This window comes from Pelmatolapia mariae, linkage group LG12 (genome assembly GCF_036321145.2).
Source record: "Pelmatolapia mariae isolate MD_Pm_ZW linkage group LG12, Pm_UMD_F_2, whole genome shotgun sequence".
NCBI classification, from domain to species: domain Eukaryota; kingdom Metazoa; phylum Chordata; class Actinopteri; order Cichliformes; family Cichlidae; genus Pelmatolapia; species Pelmatolapia mariae.
In genome coordinates, this window is record NC_086237.1 from 16,198,259 (window position 1) to 16,221,763 (window position 23,505).

The 23,505-nt window shown below is 39.0% G+C and overlaps 2 protein-coding genes across 7 annotated transcripts in view; both read right to left on the reverse strand.

Moving 5' to 3' along the window:
- gapvd1 (GTPase activating protein and VPS9 domains 1) overlaps positions 1 to 5,185 on the reverse strand; it is a 33,949-nt gene extending 28,764 nt beyond the window's left edge. For all 6 annotated transcript variants that reach the window (XM_063489021.1, XM_063489020.1, XM_063489019.1 and 3 more), the window contains exon 1: positions 5,046 to 5,185. The gene's annotated coding sequence lies outside the window, so the exon portion shown is untranslated. The remainder of the gene's footprint in view (positions 1 to 5,045) is intronic.
- A 4,046-nt stretch (positions 5,186 to 9,231) lies between these two features.
- unm_hu7912 (un-named hu7912) lies at positions 9,232 to 22,346 on the reverse strand. Its single transcript, XM_063490382.1, has 2 exons — positions 22,138 to 22,346; positions 9,232 to 13,884 (listed from the first exon to the last, which is right to left on the reverse strand). Exon 2 carries the CDS (start codon positions 13,830 to 13,832, stop codon positions 10,623 to 10,625), a length of 3,210 nt encoding a protein of 1,069 aa, XP_063346452.1. The 5' UTR covers positions 13,833 to 13,884; positions 22,138 to 22,346; the 3' UTR covers positions 9,232 to 10,622.
- Between the last annotated feature and the right edge of the window lie 1,159 nt (positions 22,347 to 23,505).

Below are 23,505 nucleotides of genomic sequence, written 5' to 3' on the forward strand. Positions count from 1 at the left end.
ACACATAATGATTGGCTTTACATTGAATTCCCATGGCAAAGAACAAACAGTGATTCTTTTACTTCACTATTCATCATTTTTATGTTTACATTTTTCATTAAAAGCAGCATTATAGCATTATGTGACTATATATAGTCAAATGGTAAAAATGGCTGATCAGAAACACCAAAGAAATGAATAAAGTAGTGGTGTCAGCGTTAACCTCGTTAAAATGACGTTAACGTCATAACCGCATTAACGCGGCAAATCTCCGTTACCGAGTTAACGTGGATCGCCCCGTGCGTGGGCCTGCACGGCACTAACGCATTAACGAGCTACCCGCGCTAACGCATTAACGAGCTACCCGCGCTAACGCATTAACGAGCTACCCGCGCTAACGCATTAACGAGCTACCCATGCTAACGCATTAACGAGCTACCCATGCTAACGCGTTGGCGCCGTGCAGCCCCACGCACGGGGCGATCCACGTTAACTCGCTAACGGAGATTTGCTGCGTTAATGCGGTTATGACATTAACGTCATTTTAACGAGGTTAACATTGACAGCACTAGAATAAAGACATTATTATTATTATTATTCTTTGCAAGCAACATATTTTGTGTATAAGAAGTAGTAATCAATTGTAGGCTCTATTATTATAACTGCTTGATGAACACTTATTTACAGACATGCATGTCGTTAAAGTCCATCACCCCAGCACGTCACTGTACTAAAAATTGTTTAGCATAATGTAATTACAAACAACATACATGTAACGTAGACATAATGTCAACAACGCGTGTCTGCATAACCTAGATGTGATGTTGCTGTTCGTTTTGAAATCAGCTTTACACATTTAAAAAAATAAAATAAAATAAATTCCCCACTCGCCCTGCAGGCGATCTCTATCCCTTCAAGCTCAGGCCCTCTACCAGATGCCTAGGACTGTGCTCTTTGGACAGAGATCTCAGATGTTGTTCCAGGGATGCCACTCCCCCAGTGTGGAGGTCACTGCCCTGAGTGCGCCAATTACCATAGCGACTACTGTTGCCTTCCCCCTCCACAGCTTCCCGAGCTCTTCTCTCAGCCCTTGGTAGCGGAAAAAAGTTAGCGTTCATCCTTCAGCTTCACTGTGCTAATGTTATGCTAACGTAACTGTTTTGCTAGCGATCACGTAGGACATCATTATATACCAGCTAGCCCAACTTCAGTAACCCTACAAAAGTCACTGCTGTTTAGTTTTCTGTCTTTATTTATGTTGGAAGTGATAGCAGAGCTGTCGTTTTAATTTTTGATATAGCAAGTCAGAACATGCTATATCATGTTTAAGTGGAAACTAGTGAGCTAACTTCCTGCTAACTTCTAACTCTGTTGAATTTAATAAATTCTGTTTTCATGGATGCCTGGATGTTAAACTTAATTGTTACACCTGGTAGAGCAGCAACGCTTATCATTTTATTAAAGATGAAAGAATTTAGACAGCTTTTAACTCTCAGTGATGCCACAGTGTTCGTTTGACTTTGGGACCTGAAGCAGACGGAGTTTTGGACCCAGATTACTTCGCAAGGCTCCTGACTACGGCAGCCGTAATGCTCCGGCAATCCATCAAGCGGTGCGCCTTTATAGCTTACCAAAGTCGTACTAAAACATTTTTTGACAGACTTCTGCGAGCCGTGTACCACATAAAATCGGTTTCAGGTCAGTAAGCACAACCAGAATTCATACATAAGGCACACTGTTGATTTTTGAGAAAATTAAAGGATTTTAAGTGTGCCTTATAGTGTGTAAAATACGTTATACAGAAGAAAAGAATATATCGCGATATATATCGTTACCACACATGCTTCAAATTATACCGTGATATGGATTTTAGGTCATATCGCCCAGCCCTAGAAGCTACTGACATCAACACAAGGAAGCTCCTTACAATGCATGGAGGGTTTCACCCCAAGTCTGCCAGTCTGAGTCTGCACATTAAGCAGGAGGAAGAAGGCCAAGGAGTAGTCACTGTCAGTACCAATCTCTACTTTCAATCATCTCTCTATTTTCTCTATTAATTAACAAATTGTGTTATTTACAAAATGTCAAATATTAATGATCAGTGTGAACTAAGGCTTCAGATGTTTTGCTTATCAACATAAAGGTCAAAAAAACAACAACAACAACAACAGAAAAACCCACATCAGTCAGCCGTTAAGCTTTGGAAATGACCAAAATGATTAACCAATGATTAGTAAAAGAGGTGCCAATCATTTCCAAACTTTACCATAGTCCAGTGGTTACAGAAAGGCTTATCCATTTTGTGATGTTGAATTTTCCCGTTCCACTACTGATGATACTAATACGTTGGAACACCAAATCCCTGGTTGGGTCTTTATTGTACTGTAAACTGCTCTAGATTTTGGACCTTTGTAAATTAACAGATCAGAGTAATAAAGACAAAAAAGTCATTTTCTCTCAGTTCAAAAGTAATTTCAGATCTGAACATAAGTCACTGACAGGTAATTGGCTTACAAGCACACTTATGGCGCACTTCCACTGAGCCGCTCATCTTCTTGAATAAGCACATTCCTCACATATTTGGACAGAAGTGAAAAAGCAACTAGGCTTTTAAGTGTCTAGCAGAGAGGTTTACTGCCATTTGCCACAGCCTCATGTGCATGCGAGCGTCAATACAATCCACAGAGTAGAGCTACCTGGTGAGTCAGTCATGGAGAGCACAGAGGAACTCTAAAGCAGAAGAGAAACCAAACAACAGACACTGAGGGAAGGCATAATCTTCAACTCTGTAAGCTGCATGTGAGAATAAAAGTCGTGGCAGGACAGCCACTGAATTCTGTTAACATGAGTCACGAGAGGACCGAGTGTTCACTCATAACATCTCTAAACGCCTTAATTTATTATCAATGCCAGGGCAAGTTTAGTGAAAAAAAAAACCTTGTGATGGTGCTTATTAAATGAAGGAGGATGATGTGAGCAGAAGTTAAGTAGGTTGTGGTGAAGAAGATACTCAGAGGGGAAAATAGAAGACAGGGAGCAAAAAGCAAACCAAGGACCTAACTGAACTGACTCATTAGCAAAACTCCATCTTGATAACAATAATGATACAATGCCACACCACAATACAATAAATAAATAAATAAATCTCTCATTGTTCTTGCTTTTTTCTCCAGGTTTATTTTCTCATTCGGTTACACAGATATTATTGATAAATTATTGTCTTAAAAGGGGCTGTATCAAGACACCACCGTTGGCGTGGACAATGTTCTGGGACTTATTCTGCACTTCCTACTTCTAGTAAATATTTCAGCATCAGAGTAAAGGTGTTTGGATCACAGCCCACTCCACCCACTACATGAGCGCACACACAAACCAACAGAACGGAGTGTTTTTTTATTTATAGATTTAAAGGATTTCACTTTCCACAAAAGGTATCCGCGGTCCCGAGCAAACATCCTCTTCACACTTCCCTTTCTCAGAATTTCTTACACTGCTCAGCAGGCAGATAGTGTACAGCAAATATGTGAGGTTTACGGGTGACCTTTCTCAGCATTTTTCCTGAACCTCAATCCTTTCTGAAGGAGTAAAAGCTGACCATTCGCTGCAGGTTTAGCCAATTTAACCAGCACACACTTTATTAACGCATAAGGACAAGAACTGATGAAACACGAAATTAAACGGAGCAAGAATAAACATCACCTGAGGGGTGGCTACAGATCATTGTATTACAACAAATGTATAATAATTATTATTATTATCTGGATTAACTAACAATGACTCCCCACTGCTGCCTGCCTGCTTTAGTATTGAGCATTTTGAGCAACAAATTTGAATGGACTGTAGCTGAGGTTTCAGAGTGAAAAACTTGAACCTTGGTCAGGCACTTTGTAGTCACAACTACAGAGGAATAAAGTCCTGTTTGCTGAGCCTCAGTCAGATCTGAATCACATTCAATTTTCAGTAAAGACTTAAACTGAAAGTGACTACTGAGGCTATAAACAAAAAAGCATGACGTGATGAGCAATATGGGAGTTATGGGCTTAGATAACTAAGGACATGTAAACTGTAGCTCTAGTTATTTTACAGGTGCTAAGACTTTACTGCACTGTACTGTACAACAAATACGTGTATGTTTGTGTTGTGATTTTTGAGGGGTGTATTTTTCATTAAGCTTAACCTTGGAAAAACAAAAAAAAAATGTAAAACTTTTTTTTAAAGACATAACACACGACAAGGAGCAAAGTTTCACATTTTGCAATTGGCAACGAACAGGCTGGATTAAATTTGAGTTAACCGGCTTCATTTTTTGTAATCTACCAGTAATTACTATAATAATAACGGACAAAACCGAGCGATAATTACTTATTGCCAGAAACATGTACCGCTTATTTGAATAATCGTGTTTAATGACAACATGCTTCTGATATCCTAAGGCCTAACTAGCCTTAACGTTACAAATATCATGTTTGTACCTATGTTTTTACGTTACAACTTTAGACACCGCACCCACTTTTCTCAGTGAGTGGGTGAAAGCATATCTAACACAAAATCTGAATAAAACATGTACATTTTCTAACTGCCGTGCATTTATGTGTTTATAGTGTCCTTGATTTGATGCCGTTTCCACTCCTGAGATTTGGCCAAGCAGCCAGCAGATCGAGATGGGTAATGTTAATGCCCGTAAACGCCTGCTCCATTAACTTGTAGTAGATCACCACAAGACGACCCGGGAATCCTATCAATTAAACCATATGACCGGTATTTGCCAGCTAAAAGCTATGAAGGAAAGTGGAACAAGGGGCACCCAGGTGTCACACTGCTTCCAGTAAAGAAGAACTTGTGGATGCACTGATTTGTGGGACGCGGAAAGAAAGTAGCCCTGTGAACTGGCTAATTTTGTAGTAGCCTGCTAATGTTAACCAAGTTAAACTGGGCTAACGTTTGCGAGCAGGTCAAGCTAATGATGAGCTAGCCCGATAGCTACGTTAGCTTAGCTTTAGGCTGCAAGCTCCTGAGTGGACCAAATGTGAACAACAATACGCGTTACCATAAATTCAGTCACTTACCAAACGTAATTAGTCCGTACTAATTGTTCCCACCTCCTCTAAACACAGCTGATCATAAGATTTCTCGAGTCAGTCAAGTGTTTGTTGGCGGTTAGCGGTCTCACACTGCCTTCTTCATTAGCGAACGCTGCTGTCATTTACTGTCATCACGAGGAGACCTGCGCAACGCGCATGCGCAAAAGGAAGCACTTGCGTCGTTAAAGGGACATTTCACGCTAAAATAGAAAACACGTTTAAACATCAGGTTTCGTGGAAAATAAGGAGTTTTAAACCTTCTTCTTGTGGTACCTCTCCGTTACTATCTCTTATGTTAACTGATCGGTTTTGACCCGTGTCTTAAATCAACCAAAGAATACCCTCAAAACAATGGTTTACCATGCAGTTTGATTGTTAGTTACCTTGTTAGGCTTCCTTATCCATGAAAAGACTGGTTTTAATATTTTTCTTGTAGCTCCCAGGCCCTTTCTTTTTACAGCATATCTCGTTTCCATTCTAAAAAAATTGAAACTCAAGAGAATTCTTTTTTTTTTAAATAAAAAACCTTACTATCATTGACAGGTATTAGAACACATCTCTAAAATATATATATATATATATATATATATATATATATATATATATATATATATATATATATATATATATATAGATATATATAGATATATATAGATATAGATATATATATTTTAGTTTAATATTATAAACTATAATAACGTCTGTAGTGTTACGGGTCAACATCACGACCCAGTGCAGGTAGTAGGAGACAGAAGAACTGGAGAGCTCTTTCTGTGACAGACTGCTGCATCCTGTGTGCACAAAGGAGCGGTATCACAGGTCCTTCCTCACAGCACCTGCGAGGCTGCAGTCCAGAAACCATATCGAGGACTTGATGTTTTCCTTGTTTTTTCTCAGGGATGCCACTCGCAGGTTTGCTTCTCTAAATCTCCCTATCATCTTCAATTCGATGCATAGCTGGTTTTTGCATCACATCCCATTATGTCGTATTTGCCTGGATTGCTGGGCATGTATTACCAGAAGGAGCATTTTCCATGGAAAGGGGCAAAACATTCATACTGTTACCTCTGGGCCTGGGTTGAATTTCAGTGAAATGAGCCTCACCCATCCAAGAGATATCACCACTTTTGGATTTGTTTGTTTCAGCAGGAGCAGCTTCAGCAACTGTGACCTCCTCACCAGACTCATCAGTTGTATCCGTGTCCTCTGATTGATAATTATATCCTCCTTCTTCTCATAAAGAGCTTGGCTTATTGTAGAGTTCTTTCTGCATGATGCTAACTTGAAGTCACCAAGATGAGTTGGTCTTACATGTACATCTCAGTTTGGATGACCTTTTCAGTGAAGCAGTAGGAATAAAAGGGGTTGTTTGTTTAGGGAAGGAGACAAACAGTTAAAGAGAGTAGCTTCTAACTTCTCTTTGACTGAGTTAGTGAGCTCACAGTGTGTTTATGACTTTAGCTTTAGCACTACTGTTTTATAATGTTATATTATAACTCAGTCTAAACCGACCCCAACAATAAAAAAGTCATAATTTTCACCAGCGCATTTCATTTTATAATTTAGTTTTATTGTTTTACTTTGTTTAAATAGAAATTTTGACAAAGTCAAAAAGCCTTGATACAATAAACAAATTTAAAAGGTACTGCAATGCATTTTATAACCTAAAAATGGGCTGGTGCTGACTATAACACAAGAGGATTTGTATTTAAATAGGCACACATTATATCCCAAATATTTATTTTTTATGCACACATTATGTGTCTCTTTATAGATAATTAAGTGACATTTAAATTGTTTATATATAGTTATATGGAAGCATTGTTATTATCATATTTACATAATATGTTCATCTCTCTAATAAGGTTTTTTTTTATGCAGAATACGGAAAATACTTCGGATTAAATCTGTTCGGATCCTTTTTCAAATGTGTATTTAACATGCAACTGATGTTTTGCTTTATTTTATTTGTGAAAGCACAACTTGACGTACCATTAACGCTGCCATAAAGCTGTGTATGGGACATGGTATGAAAACCAGAAAAATATGATGTTGTCATCTAATCAGAGCTGAAACATAGTCGTTTCTCAGTAACTTCTCAAAGTTCATAGTTCTGAACGTGCATTTTCCAAAACAAGTTGTAATTCAAACAACTACAGGTAACCAAAAGTTACCCAAAGAGCTGTAACTCATATGTCACAGAGCCTATCGTGGCAGGTTTTATAAATATGCTTTAAAATAGTAACATTAAGGATTTATACCTACAATTTAACTGGACATGTACCATCAGTTGTTCAGAACCTCGTGAAGTATGTTTTACTCCCCACAGCATCAGTACCATTGAATCCTAATATTTTTGGTTTTTTATACACACACCGAATGTCCTTTTATGAATGATGTATCAGTAGTGGTTTACTTGTTGCTGTTTTTTTATTATTATTTTATAATACTGAGTCAGTGGAGCCTGCAGCTGAACTGTCAGTCCCTTCCCCAGTAGTGCTCCCCTGAATCTGCCCTCTCAAATCCATTATCTCCTAGTTTAACAGAACTTCAGGGCTGCTACCACAAGCATCAGCATGAAATAAACTGAAATGCATTCAATTGATATGAGAGATCCCACCTGGAGGATGAACCCCTGTTGTCTTGCTCTCTACCATCGACACTCCTTCACATTGCCATTTCCCCCAATACCTGCAGATGTCACTGTCGAGATGTTTTGATCAGAATGTACACTTTCCCAAAAAATAAGTGAAACTTTATTTTAATAAAACAAAACAAAATCTCTGGGGAATGTTTCCAGCACCTCGTTCAATCTATGCCCTGACTTGTTAAGGCAAAAGGGGGTACAACCTAGTAACTAATAGATCACTAATGTACCTAATGATGTGAATGAGTGTATGCATATAGAATCTTTACCCATACTTAAAGTTTATCTGGTTGACATGTGCTAAACCATTGTAATTAATGATACCCGAGGCCTTTAAATGGTACTCAATTTCATACTTGCTCATATTCCATGTGTGAGCCACCATTGGACAAAAGAGTGATGAGAGTTTCCTACACTGGCTTTTGTACTGTATGTCATGTATGTGTATTAAGTATTAGTTTTTGTCAACACCAAAGCTGACTTAGATGTCACGTGACAAAGGTGAGAGCTTCAGATCAATGTTGTTGAGTTGCAGGTAGCTAAGCTAGACACCCCTGTCTTGCAGTTATCTTAACACTGACACTGATTAAAAAGCTTGTTTTTCTTTTGATAATAAAAGCCGCGATTTAAATTGTAGCACATGTGTTCTGAAGACAATAGTGCCTCGTTTCTCCTCCACAATAGAATATCAGTGCCTGAGCCCTTTACTAAATCTTTAGGAAACAGGATTGTCTAATGGTATTTAAGAAATAATGCAAAACAATAATATGTTAAAAGTATATTCCTATGACAATCTAATAATGTGAATAAATCACAACTAAATACAACCCCAACTAATAACAATGTGGCGACTTTTTTAAAAACGATAAAATATGGTGGATGAAGGGTATATGAGGCCAGAGATGTTTTGATCAGAATGTGACATAATATATATGACATAATATCTGGGTGGAGACTTTATTATCATCTTTGGAATACTAAAGCCATACACCATATACTGTTATCCACCCATCCATCCTTCCATCCGTCCATCCATCCATTCGTTTCCACTTATCCTTTTCAGGGTCATATACTATTATATTTCCTAAATGATGCCAATATAAATACAGGGAGTCGAAATTGAGTAATAGTTTTAAATTTAAAGTCATTTTATGAAAGTTTGACCTTACTTGACCTTGAAAAAGAGGTCAAATGTGATATATTTTACTTTTATATGTTGCCAATACCAACCTGGTATTTCGACCAATAAATCATAAAACCATAAGCTAACCTTGAAGACCTTTGTGGATGTAAGCCAAATGTTAATATGACCCTACCGACAGCAAGCAAATGCTAGCAAAATCATAACCTCCTTGGCAGAGGTAATATGTATGATGAACGGTAATACATGCATTGCTCCACAAGGTGGAGCTCTAATAATATAAAAGGGAGACACCATGACGAGAACCGTATTTATTTAATCTTTACCAGTGCCTTTATGTGAAGCGGCCCATGAAGAAAAATTCAAAGCCATGAGGTCACTCATTTACTTCCATTTATTATAGATTCATATATATATTTATATATATGTGTGTTATAAACATCACAAAATAGAAACTTGAGGAAGGTCTTGCACAAAGATATAATCAAGTAAAAGGGCAACCTTAGATTAGTCAACAATGGCATTGGAAGCAGGCTTATCATCTGGGGTCAGTGCTGCAGCGCTGTTAGGAACATTCTTATCTCGTAATTTATGTAAGTGCAAATAGTCTTTGCAGCTCTTGGCTCAAAGGAATTATTAAGTGTTTATAATAAAATAGGATTTCTCAATATAGATGTTAAGGTTGCTCTTTTATTGCATATGATTTAATTAGGAACATACTGTGGTATTAGTTACAATAAGGTCTCAAGTTCATGATGTTCAAATGATCTAATATTCAATATATATACCTCTTACATTTCTATGCATCAAATGGTATCTTGTTAACATAATAAATTTAATCATAAGCAATATCAATATTAAAATACCTTAAATATAAATAACATGCTTTGAGCAAAATAATTATTCATTTACACTGGTAGTTTAAACAACCTAATTCTACAGCTCTAAACCCTTTAGAAATAGCTAACCCTATACATTGCTTTGTGTCAAATGCATTTTTTTTTTGTTTTCGACTGAAGGCCACTTTCAAACAAAGCAATTTATACAAGAATGACATCAAGTCTTTTCACAAGATGAAATAAGTTCCAACTAAATCGTGAATGAAGTGGGGAAAACAACCGGCGGTCTGATTGTACTCCTTTATCTATGAAACAATGACTAATATAATAATAAAATTAAAAAAAAACACATCTATAGCATATCAAGGAAATAATACTTAAATACTAATAAACAACAGTTGTAATCTTACAACCACTGTAACAAGATATAAATATATGATTTAGCATTTGTTGGCGAAATTAATAGTGGATGACTGTTACAATATGAAACCTGGCTTTGCACACTATTATGTGTAGGCAATGAAATGTGCACTTAATAAATACTGTGTGCTTCATAAATTGTCTGCAGAGACTGCACAATCATACATGTTCACATCTTAAACACCTGGATAACTGGAGAGCTTGCCTAGTCTACATGCAGGCTATTAACTGTTTAACTGTTCTGTGGGCAACGGGATCAAAACAAGCCAAAAACAACATGTCACAAGTGTGTGTGTTTATGCGTGTGAGTTTTGTGTATCTGTGGCAACAGACAGAAGTGAGAGATAGATAGATGATAGATAGAGAGAGAGAGAGAGAGAGAGAGAGCGGCTGGTCACATACTGTATATACATCTATTTCCAAATCAATATTTAGTTTGCTAAATCACACAATGTATTTCCAGTATATACATTTAGTTTTAGCTGACATCATTATCGTTACTAATTAGTGCTATGCTATATGATATCATCCAAGAGATGGGGGGTGCCCACCCAGTCTAATGTTCTTGGCTCGGATGCTGCCATGATCATGCACATAAACTGTTTCCCTGTTCTCTTATCTATTGGGTATATAGTAGTAGGAGTGAACCTTTTGTTGCTCTCCACAAACTCACACAGCTGATTATAGATTTTGGGGTACTCATGACGAAGGAAAACTCCTCTGGTCCTGAGCTCGCGCTGGATATTGACAAAGCAGACCTCTCGAGCTTTTCTTCCCTCCTCCCCCTCCTTGTCAATGTCTGGTGTGCCCGGAGGGGGAGTGAGGATGAGCGTTTCCATTTCGCTATCCTTCTTGAGTACCTTTTTGTCAGGGCTTGAGGAGGCTAAGGACACCTTTGCATATTTTCGAACTGTTGGTGTTTGGACCCTTGGCGAAGGTCTGTTAGGCACTAGTTCACCAACAGCGATGGATACATTCAAAAGGAAACATTCATTGGGGTCATACTCATGACCTGCTTGCTGCAGTTCCTTGCAGTACTCTCCTAGGTTGTCCTTGAAGCCATCCAGCTCTCTGAGAGATAAGTATGTGGGAGACATGAGGAGGCTCTCAAGCCCAACTTGCAGGAAGTTGTCAGCTGTCTCTGGATTAGCAAAACCCAGAAAGAGGACGCCTCTGCCTCTGGAGAGATAGCCAGCTTTAGCAACTCGTGAGAAGGCTTTGTGGATCTCTGTATTCTCTCTGCAGAACTTAAGAGTGTGTCGACACACACTGCTGACACGACCATACAGGCACGTCTCTTTGTGGATCTCCCAGTCGTCCCGGCGACAATTTCGCGAGCAGTAGAAGGTGTAGCAACTGTGACAAGACTTGAAATACAGGCAGGCATTGAACATATTCTCAATCCGGTTGCATTTCTTATTAGCACACACCATAGTGTCATCTTCATCAGTGCTGTGGTCTGGAGAGCACTCTTCTGCACTTCTTTGCAAAGCATCACACCCACTATCGGGGTCTTTGATGGTGTCGGGGCTGGATTTGGAGGAGGGGAGCTGGGTGTTCAGACATCCTAAGTTCTCGTGCCCAGACAAACCCCTGTCTTTCTCATCATCTTCAGTGATTAGCTGTTTTAGCTGGTCTAAAAGGTCTTCACTGGACTTTCTGCTAGTTGGTGGTTTGTAGTCAACGACCAAATCAGCTAAGAGTTCATCCAGCTGTTCTAGGCTCTGCTGCAGGGAGAAGTTGTTATGTTTCCTATCTTTGGTAATGTCTGTTGCATTAGATGGCTGCTTCGGATGAGCTTCTCTGGGAGATGGTGCTTTTTCATCATCCAGTGTATCCCAGCTAACAGAGTGGACATCACGTCGCCGGCTGGTGCCTGCACACAGGTCATTGTCAGTTATGGTGATCTCTGGAGTTACAAACCAATGTCCACTCTTGCTATTCTTCCACGGATTGCTTGAATCCCTCTCTAGAGAGTTTTCAGAGAGTGACAGGGCAGCATAGCGCCTCGGTGAACTTGATAGGTTAAGAATGACAGGTTGAGATGTAACATCAGAGGATGTGCCGTTCCTTGCTTGGTAAAACAAATTTTCATAACTTCGTCCACGTGGCACTGACTGGTCTCTGTCATGACGTGGATAGAGAATATTGTCCCAAGACTTGGAATGGTTTTTGATTTCTGCTCCAAGGCGACTTGTCTCTGTACAGCTATTGGGAAACCACGGGGGTATGCTGGAGTCTTGTCTTACTCTTGGTGGCGTGTGCTGGGAGGACTGATTAGAGTAACCAGATATGCTTGAGCGATACCAGTCATCTGAAAAGGCCTGAGACATTCGAGGGCGTCGACGACCCTCTGTATGGTATGGCCTTGATGGAAAGTACTGCTCCATAGGAGAGCTAAATGGTTTGGAGTAAACAAACCTTGAGTTATTCATATGATACGGATTGAAGCGGTTGTCCTCACCATAGTAAGATCTAGACAGTGGAGTTTGAGAAAAGTATGAACTTGCCTCACTTGTGGAGTAAGGCCTGCCGTATACAGAATGTGCAGGCTCTCTGGGAAAGTTGTCTGCGTAATACGACCTGACAGGAAGGGTGTGAACCCATCGAGTCCTTGGATCGTACTGACTGGTCACTGTACTACCATGACTGGTTAGACTGGACCGATCATCCTGAAAGTAAGCTCTAGAGTAGGGATGCACTGGATAACGGACTGCATCCTCTGTATAGAAAAACTTGGTTGGTATGTTAGGATTTGAGTAAGCTCTTTGTTCTTGAGTCAGATATGGTGCTGTTGGTGATGGCATTCTGTGCATGTCTAGATGCTGGTAAGAGATAGGAGACATACTGGTAGTGTAGTGGTACCCCTGTCTAAAATCTCCACTATAGCATTCACTTGGAGTGGGCGTTGGTGAGGAGACCATCTGTCGAGGCACATACAAACCTCTGCTGCTACTGGCCTGAGAGTATCTCTGCCAAAGGTGGTCAGGACGCACACTGGGAACCTGCCTTGATGTGTGCTGCAGTACAGCAGCATCTGGCTTGATGTCCACACGGCACCTAACATGAGGGGTTACAGCAGGTTTATCTGTCTTGTCCTCCTCAAAACAGCCTGATACATAGAGGGGGGCATGAGGCTGCAGTTTGATAGGGTGCACCTCATTCAAAAAAGGCCTGTTTGATGAGTAGGAATCTCGCACTGTTTCAGAAGTCCTCAAGGTATCTGATGCAGCCTGACGTGCATCCCTCCCCTTCCTGGTCCCTGGGGGAGACACTGAAATGGGTACAGGAGTGAGAGTAGCCTTAATCCTGGGAGCGCTTTTAGACCTGGATCTCTTTTTTGAATCTGACCATGTAAGATTGCTGGTTTTGTCTTGGGTGCTGTGCTGCTGAAACTGCCTGGTGTTAAACAAATCTGGAGATGAAAAGCGAAGATGTCCCGGTTGATCCAGTCCATTCCACGCAAGATCTTTATTTAATGTCTGATGCTCGGGCCTTTTGTAAGGATACTCCATCGAGGAAGAGAGGGTCTGTGGGTCATCCAGTGACTCAATGAAGTCAAAACTACGGCAGTGTCTTTTGTTGATGATTTCTGATTTATCAATCATTTTCAAGTCACATTGCTGGTTGGAGTGTAGAGAAATGGAGGGGTCAGTGATGGGATTTAGATTTATGTCCTGATACAGAGTTGATGCCAGTATATCAGGGGGATGTGTCCGAGTCATCTTAAAGAAACTTCAATGCTCTCCACTCAGTGTGATTCAAGATCAACACAGCCTGGGGAAAGAAAAGAGATGGAGCATAATCAGCGTTATTGTTTTCTCTGCCATAGGAAGGCTTACGCACCCATGTTGGCGGTTGCTGGTCTCAACCCACCCAAAAGTGTGCTTTGCCAAACCAATCAAAAGTTTATTATAAAAAGAAAAAACAAACCTTTTTAGCCAATGACTAAATACAACTGTTTCTAACTTCTGATTGGATGGACAGCCTACAGCCCACCTCAAAAGTTCCCCACTACCCGCTTCCTTTTCTCATCTGATCTCATATAATGGGAAATAAATGAAAATGTAAAAACTAAAGAAGAGATGTTATGACTGTTAATATTGCATAATTTGCTTCCAAGAGGGCACTCTGCAACTTACCTGTTGGCAACACGTTTGGAACACCACAAAAACAACAATCAGCTGATCCAAGCAGAGTCGGGCAGAGTGTAAACGACTAATCCATGCCTTGCTGTGACATTAAAACAAGGTCATTTTTAAACTGCAATGTCATATTATCTTAGTAAGACCTTATAAATAACTACAGATAAAAATGCTAGTGAAATCTGTTGATGTTTTGTGGGTCTGAAAGGACAAAAACATTTCCTTTCAGATTTTTAAATCCTCAAATATCAGAATTGGTCTTAAAAATCCCTCAGTCATGCTTTATTTAGAAAAACACAGGTTGACTTTAGTTAGCATTGCTGCTGGGTGCTATACCAAATGTGCCGACAGTGTCAACGTCAAGAATGATAAGAATGTTTCTAAAGAGTGGTGAACAGACAACTCATGAACAAAACTGAGACTTTTTAAGTGTCTTCAACATATTACAGTACTGTTCTAGAAACAGTGTATAGTGCATTGTATTGGTGCTACAAAGTTAGGAAGAATCAGTCCACAAAATCTGGATCCATTCTTCCAAACTTTGTCACAAGAGGAGATTATTTAGGTTATTTAATGCTTTAATTGTGGAGTTTTATTTTTTTTAATTGTTATTATTTCTTTTATGGTGACATTAAAATGTTATGTACTCTACATGTTTGACTAAAGAATGAGCCTATATGACTAAAAGTAAATAAAGGCTCCCACCTATGCAAAAATAATGAATAATAATAATAATTCCAGGGCATACCATCAAACTGCCAGCTTGATATAGTAGGTCTTCAACTAGCTGAGAAGTTGGCAAGTAATGCACTAGCTTCTAACGACGGAAAGTTTGTTTATTCTCAACTTGCACATTTTCACTCTCTTTCTGTGTAAACCATGTTGGAAAAGTAAAGGTCAGCATGCTGAGCTTCAGGAGTGAGGAGCAACTCCAGAGCCAACAGCAGTGTAGTTTACAAAGCTCTTATTTAATACTGTTAATGTAGTTATCAAATGCCAGTATCTCACTGAGGGCTAATGAAGGTGAATTGCCTTACACTCCCACTTGTGGCCTACTTCACGTGATGCCTTCTTGCCCCACAGTGGCTCCACTTTACCATTAAAGGCTTGCATCATGCTGCCTTCTGCTGCAGCTAATTAAGAAGGCAGTTTTGAGGGACAAGCCCTATTTTTTAAGACTGAACAAGTGTCTCTGAGAGCAGAATTATCCCTCAGAATATGCACTATGCAAATACATTTCACCAGTCCCAGGGGCAATATATAACAGAAGCAGAGCAGGCTCTGACTACCTGCAACAACGATATTGTTAGTCTTAGAACCAAAGTGGGATATTTGATTAAAGAAAAAATATAAACGAGGAGTCCAGAGCATGAATAATTAGCATCACGGGATTTTTAGGTTCCCAGACTACGATCCAGCTTCCACATCCACTGATGACCACGGATAAATTTACTAAAATATAACCATCTATGTCATTCCTCTTACACACTAAAGCATAGTCAATGCAACAAACAGTTTAGAGAGCTCTACAAAGATGTCACTTTTCTACCTACTCAGATCTGCCTCAGACTTTAATTTGCCTTCATCCCACTCATTTTGTTATTTCCAAAATAGACATTACGCATTCTCACTTTCCCCCTGTTATCCTGCCCACTAACTGGAAATGGGCTGACCTTCTGATACTAAAATTTTGCGTTACTCATATCAAGGGTAGATATGAACTCGTGACTCTTGATGTTAATAATGCTGCCAAAATTAGAACTGCTGAGGAGCATGAGTTCAGGGTAGATTTTACAGATGATGTGAGAAATGACACTGGGCACAAGTGCACAACCCAAGTACACCTCACAAAGGGTTTCAACTTATATATATATTATATTATATATATGTTAATAATGCATATAGTTTGCTTTTCAAAACCTTGATTTATCCAAATATCACAGATCAATGTGAAAGATGAGATTATTCTTTTTGTAATTTTAATTATATATATATATATATATATATATATATATATATATACATATATATATATATATATATATATATATATATATATATATATGTATGTATATATATATATATATATATATATATATACATATATGTATGTATATATGTATATATATATATATATATATATATATATATATATATATATATATATATATATATATATATATAAACTTCACAAACTCTGTAATCATAGTTTGGTTGTTGGCAACGCATATAAGAATGAACCCTTTAATAGTCACATTTCAGGTCTCAAATATTAGCTATATAAACCTTTACTTGGTGTAGTATTTTATATATTATATATAAATCGTGTTGTAACTTATAGATGTTATATCTTTTCTAAAAATGGAAAAGACACAATTTCAACTTTGGTTATATTTTTCCATAAATGGAATTCTTTCTTAAACTATTTCAGCTTCTTTGATATCTTTCATTTGCACCTTACACAAATTCCTTCATGTTTATGAATGTGAAGAATCATTTTTTGAGTGAACCATAACCCCTAATCATCCTCCTCCCCATCACTATAAAAAGCCAAAATTCAGAATTGTTATTATTTGTCCCAACCTCAGTGAGCTGGTATTTTTAGAAAAACGGGGGAAAAACATCAAGTTTATGAATAGTGCAATCAGCTGAATATCTCAAGTTTAAAAAAAAAAAAAACTTCAGATACCGATGTGTAACTGTGGTAACTGCATATGTGTAGACGTTAGCTCTGAAGGCTTGGGAGTAGTGATGCTGAATGCCATAACATTTAAAATCTGCCAGTAGCTCCAATCTCGCCAAGAAAACGGCAAACTGGTCCAAGAAACAAAAAAAATCCAAATTGCTGTAAATATGTGAATTTCTGTCAGAGCCTGCAATCTCTGGGCCTCCTTGAAATAATTAGGAATTAGTTCAGTTTAAAAACAGACCACTCAACTCAGTCAACGGTCCACAGAAGAGGTTTACAAGTCACTTTTATATGTAAACTGTTTTTTTTTTTATTTTTTATATGAATATGCATTTAAAAGGGTAACCTAAGGAGCTTGGAAAGAAAGGTAACTGGACTCCTTGGGTTTCTTGAAAACGTTTCACCTCTCATCCGAGAAGCTTATTCAGTTCTAAGACCAAATGGAGGAGAGTCCCGGGTATTTAAGCCCTCGTGGGAGTCGTGGCAGACAGCAACTGTCTGGCACCTACAATCCAGTTTTGAGATCCCTTCCTAGGGCTGTGCGATATGACCAAAATCTCATATCCCGATATAAGAATTCTATCGTCCCGATAACGATATAAATCACAAAAATGTAACATTTTCTGTAAATTCTGTGAATCTCGGGCAGCTCGACTTGCGGGAAGTGTTTCCAGCTGCGCGTCATGTACCTGGAGTCGAGTGTTTTAACCGATGCATGAAACGATACATTTTTAGACATAAGTTGTAACGGCCGCCGTTTTCTTTGTGAGTATTTATTACACGGCGTGCTGCGGGGAAAAGCCTGTTCTAACGTTTGAGTCTAAGGTTTATTTTTTAACACCTGGCGGCTCTTTTTTACTTCTCATCCGTAAATAATCTGCTCTTTCACGTGATTCAGTTTATTTTGAAAAGTCTCAACAGGATCTTGAGCTTTATTGTGAAAGGTTTATGTGGAACATAAACAAGCGGACACGCGATGCTGTTACCGTCGTTGTTGTTAACCACAACGCATAAAAACAGGCCCTTGTCCGTCTGTAGTGTGGTTATATAAAATATAAGAGAAAGAGAGAACTTTAGGAAATTAATATAGCCACTACAGTGACCGTCAAAATAATAAAAAATATTGCCGTAAACAGTTTATTTTGCGACACCACGAAACAAACGATAGCGTAAAATGAAACGATAGACGTTTTTATATCGTCATCCGATATATATCGTTATATCGAACAGCCCTATCCCTTCCCGCCTTAATGTCCATTTGATCTTAGAACTGAAGAAGCTTCCTGGAGGGGAGGTGAAACATCTTTAAGAAACTAAAGGAAGTCCAGTCCAAGGTCCTTAGATCAGTGTTTCCCAACCTTTTGGAGCCACGGTACATATTTCACATTAGAGAAATCACGCGGCACTACACCAAACAAAAAGGTCACAAAAAGCAGATTGATCATTTTTCCCTGCGCACCAGGAATAGAGGAATTGGCTTGGTTTGTCCCCAGCACTACTCATGCTAGGGCTTTCATCTGGGTTGGAATTTTCTCCAGGACGCAGGTCAGATAGACTACTTTTTCTTTCCAAATATTTATCTATTGATATTACGCGCTGTGTCATCTCACAGCATGACTATTATTAGAGAAGGTAGTTGTACTGCCCTCTATTGGAAGAGAATGTAATTGTTCTGCACGTTACGCCGATCGCTTAGAGTACTAATCAGGTGGAACCAGGTAATCTTCCACGGCACACCTAATCATTTCTCACGGCACACCTATGTGCCACAGCACAGTAGTGGGAAAACACTGCCTTAGATTACCATGACCTGGACTGAACCTACACAGACATTTTAAAAGGCTACGAAATCTAAAATGTGTTCATCTACTGGGATTACAATCATCATTTTCAGTAATTTGTAATAGCTTAGTAGTTGTATTTTTCATTTTGTAGAATATATTATTTGTTTCCTATACATAGAAAATGTTTTGGTGTTGTTGTCCAAGTCATGGTAAAAGAACTACTGTATATCTAACTGTATATCATTCTTTTAGGGCATTGTATGATTATTAAAAAGATGAATTAAACAGCGGGGTGAACTTTAGATGCAAGCTACAGCTGACAGATGCAGTTCCTAGCATGGTACTAAACGAAAAGGTCCTGCTGAATGAGTGGGTTGCATTCATAATACAAGCAATTTAATCAGACCAAACAGACCTCGAGGTTTGTTTAAGCCTTTAAGGGATTTTCTTAGTTTAAATATATGGGTGGCTCCATGCGTGCAAATCGTCTTCAGTCAAAAACTCTGGAGAAGACTTTGCTATGGCTTATATCCTCTGCTGGCTAAGAACTCTACCTCCAGCTCAGTCTGGCGGCTGCTGTTGCCCTCACAGCCCCTCATCAGACTGCAGATGCTGAGAGAGTGTTATCAGCACTAATGTTGACAAGGATTTGAGAATTAGTTTGACAGATGAATGAAGCTATAACATCTATAATATAAACCCTGTGGTGGTCTGGTCTATTTGACAGTCTGTTAAGCTCAGAAATAAACAATCCTTTCCCAGAATGAAGAACTCCTTTAAAATCTGTTTTATTTTTACTTGAAGAAATCTTCACATACATTTTTAAATAAATCTAGGAATTCCCTCCCTTTCTCCTTCATGTCTTGTTTTTTCATTTTCAAACGAGTTGAAGTAAACAATAATTTTAAAAGGTAAGTCAGACTGTTTATGTGTTTTATTTGTGCAAATTAAGATAATCCAGATTAAATGTCCTTTAAAATGTTAATTGTAAAGGACAAAATGCTAAATTAGCAAACTGAGTTTCTTACTATACTGTATTTTAGATATTTTAAATACATAAAATGTGTATATATTTTCCAAGTAAATCTAAGGAACTACTTCCAATATGTGTAAGGGTGAGTAGATATAAATGTAACACAAGCTTAAAAGACTGGCCCAATTAGAAAATTTCAGGCCAACAGCCCCAATTTAACTGAGCAACATAAAGCTCACTGATTACTAAGATTACTGAAATATAAATGAAATACAGCAGTGTACATGCTTATGTTGCCTTTCTGTAGCAAGTATTACGTTAGCATAACTATGTAAACAAAGCTGAATATTTTCCAATAAATAACAGACAACTTTGACGAATCTCTGATTAAAGAACAACCAAAACATTTTGTTGTTTTTGTTTATTTGGGGTTTTTTAAGGCCTCTGAAGAATATTATGGACAAAATGTTCCAACAATGGGTTTTTATGTGTCACACACACACACGGGCTTTCTTGTTGGCACTCACCCACAAGCCAACCCTGAGTTACCATCTGTTCATCATGACGAGAGAGGCCTGACCAGCCATCTCTGTCATGTCTCCACAACGCACCTAAATATCACGTCTGTTCACAACAAACCCCGACACACACACACACGAACACATACACTGTTATTCACTGATTTTCATGGTTTGTTACGTTCATTGTCACATTGTAAAGCACAAATATGAATATTTTTCTACTTTTAATATGCAGGAATAGCTATAGTTATATATACTAATTAAAATAGGGTTTCTCAGATTTACAGACAGGAAAATCCAGTGGTTTACAGACAACAACAACCAATCACAGACATTTAGGGGTTTAGTTAAATATTTCATTATGTTTGACCATATGAAGCCATTTGTAGTAAAAACTACTATAACAGTAAAAAATGTTTTGTAATGTTGAGAAAAGCTTTGTTCTTCTTTACATAGCGGGTTAGATAGTACCACGCGATCTCTTCCGGCATGACTGGGGCCACTGTCTTGAATGCTGAATGTCAGTGTAACACAACTGCGATTGTCAGACTAGCTCTTGTTTTAATTTATTACAAATAAATTACCAATGTCCTATTAATGAAAAATCTAGAAATGATGGTGGGATGTGCCACTAAAGAGGAAAAAAAGTTGAACCTAGCTTCCAATCTTTCTATCCTTACAAATCTAAATAAATACTTTTAAAGAGGGGCTTGCAAAAACTAAGGCCTTGTTGAGCTCTAGTTTTATTATTATAGCACTGTTATTATCATTATTATTAACATTTAGTGAGCATTCCAATGCCCAAATTTGACTCAAACAGGGACACAGCTTTGATCCTTTAATGGATACGAATGAACAGTGCTCATCAAATTATGTCGTTTCCCGATATTGGTAAAACAGCCTTACAAAACTGATCCCCAAAGTAATGCCAGAGCATTCAACTGCACAGGAGACGCAAAAGAAAATTTAAAAAGAATTGTGCTGTATATAATTTTGAAGGTTGACAGTAACTTTAGGCCTCCCACTGACACGTCTGTTAACCAGAATATTGCTTCCAAATCGCACTGATCCAGGAGGAAAGAGGGAAGATTTGTGTTTTGGAATTTCAGGATGGGACAGGACATCTTGACTCAGTGAATCCACAAATTCCTTCCTCTGTCTTCACGGTCTAAGCTTTCTCCTTAATAGAGAGACTCCACTTTAGCACAAGTAGAAAAACCACATGCCACATACTGTCTCCATGGCTACGGCACACAGCAAAGAATCCATTAAATGCTCCTGCAGTTGCACACTGAGAGCAAAATCTCAGCCTGAGGAGAAAAAAACATCAACTGATAATCGATGCAAACATGCGTGTGAGCAGATCGACCTGTGCTACTTGATATCAAAGGATGTAACAGTAATTTTACATAACAGCCTATTCATAGAGCCAAAGGTTGTACTGTATGGTATTAGGCTTTACGTTTCTTATATAAAGCTAAATGTTCTGTATGCAGTCCAGAATTAATCTGAGATCAAATCCATTTATTTGCCATATTAAAGAGTAACAAAAAGCAACTTTAAAGACTGCATTCTTTCCTTTTCTATCACAATCGTGCTGCAGGTTTGCCTGAAACCTCCCGCGCCCAAAACCCAAAGCAAGGCGCATTGAGCCTCGAAGCCTTACCAAACATTTGCTCTGATACACTCGGGAAAATCTTTTTATTTTGGTGCTGCGGCACGGACGGCCCTCCATCCTTTGTGGCTGACCTAACGCCTTTGAGTCCGGAATGACATCATTAAAAATAAATAAAACATAAATACTGAAGCAGCCACGGGGTTCAAATCAGGACGGAGCCCACGGAGAAGGCTAAAGAGGGGGAGTTCGAACAAGTTTGTTGCGGTAAAGGTTTCGAGAGTAAACGACGGGCCTTCTTACCGTCTCGCCAGTGAGTACATGGCATGCGGTGGACATGGCGAAGCGGCAGCCTTGTTCTCCGTGTGGGTACGGCGTTAGCCCCGCTGCACCTGCTGTGCGCCTGCCGGAGCCCGACACCTGTCCTTCATGCCCATTTCACATGTTGTGCGCTTCACCCCGCGATGCTTCTGTGTGTATGTGCGTTTGCCAGTGATGGAGGAGGAGGTGTGTCTGAGCCTGCGCTTGTGCGCGTGCCTCTGGGGGCGTGGTTGTGCGTGTTTTTGTGAGGAAGGGAGGGGTGGGTGCTGAGGGAGCTGGGGGCATGTGGCCGTTCGAGCCTCGGAGCAGCACCGCGGTGTCGCTGCGTATCTGAGTCCCTTAAAGGCCTTTGCAGGGGCATTTCCGGGGGTTTCTGCGCTCTGCAGTCACTGATGCTCATCTTGGAGGGAAAGCAGAGATGACAGCTACATTTGTACAAAGTTTTCAGACGTAGTTTAAGATCAACTTGGATTTCCCGTGGTTCTTGACGTAACTTCTGTTGCTCCTCTCATATTGATGGTAATGAGGTAAAGAAAAAATAGTCCTGTAATTGGGACAACTGACAGTTTTAACACCAGTTAGCCTTTTTATTTCTTTCTTAATTGCTTTGTTGTTTAGGGAAAAATAGTGAAAAACGTCCCCTGTAATTTTTTAAACTCCAAGGTGACATTTTCAGATAGCTTTCAGATATTCAGTCCGTTAGAATGTATGGTACAGGGTGGCATCAGGTAATAGCATTTGACAGGCCTTATTCTGCAAATGTCTACCCTGTGGATGTGAAAAACCGCATTTCTATAAAGTCACAAATCCTCTAATTAAAAATTATTGCAGCCTAGTTTCTACTTTATTATCTGGAGTTTCTTGGTAATGCCTTGATTCAGTCAAATGTCCTCTATTGATTTTAGATCTTTGCTGTTGCAGGCATCCGCTCTACTTTTAATATTAGACTTAAAACTTTCCTTTTTGATAAATCTTATAATCAGGGCTGGATCAGGTGACCCTGAATCCTCACTTAGTTACACTACAATAGATCTTAGTCTGCTGGTGGCTTCCCATGATGCTCTGAGTGTTTCTTCTTCACTCACCCCCTTTCACTCTCTATGTGTTCTTCCTGTTAAAAGGGAGTTTCTCCTTCCCACTGTCATCAAGTGCTTGTTCATAGTGAGTTGTTTCAATGTTTGACCTAACAATATAAAGTGTCTTGAGCCAACTGTTATTGTGATTTGGCGCTGTATAAATAAAATTGAATTGAATTGAATAGATTAGTCACGCTTTTCTTAGCCCGCCCGCTGCTACTCGCATCTGCCCCAAAGTCTCACGTCGCCACATCTTCTGCATTGTCTGAACTGA

Coding starts and splice junctions, on each gene's coding strand:
- unm_hu7912 (XM_063490382.1), bottom strand. CDS start 13,832: ATGACTCGGACACATCCCCCTGATATACTGGCATCAACTCTGTATCAG.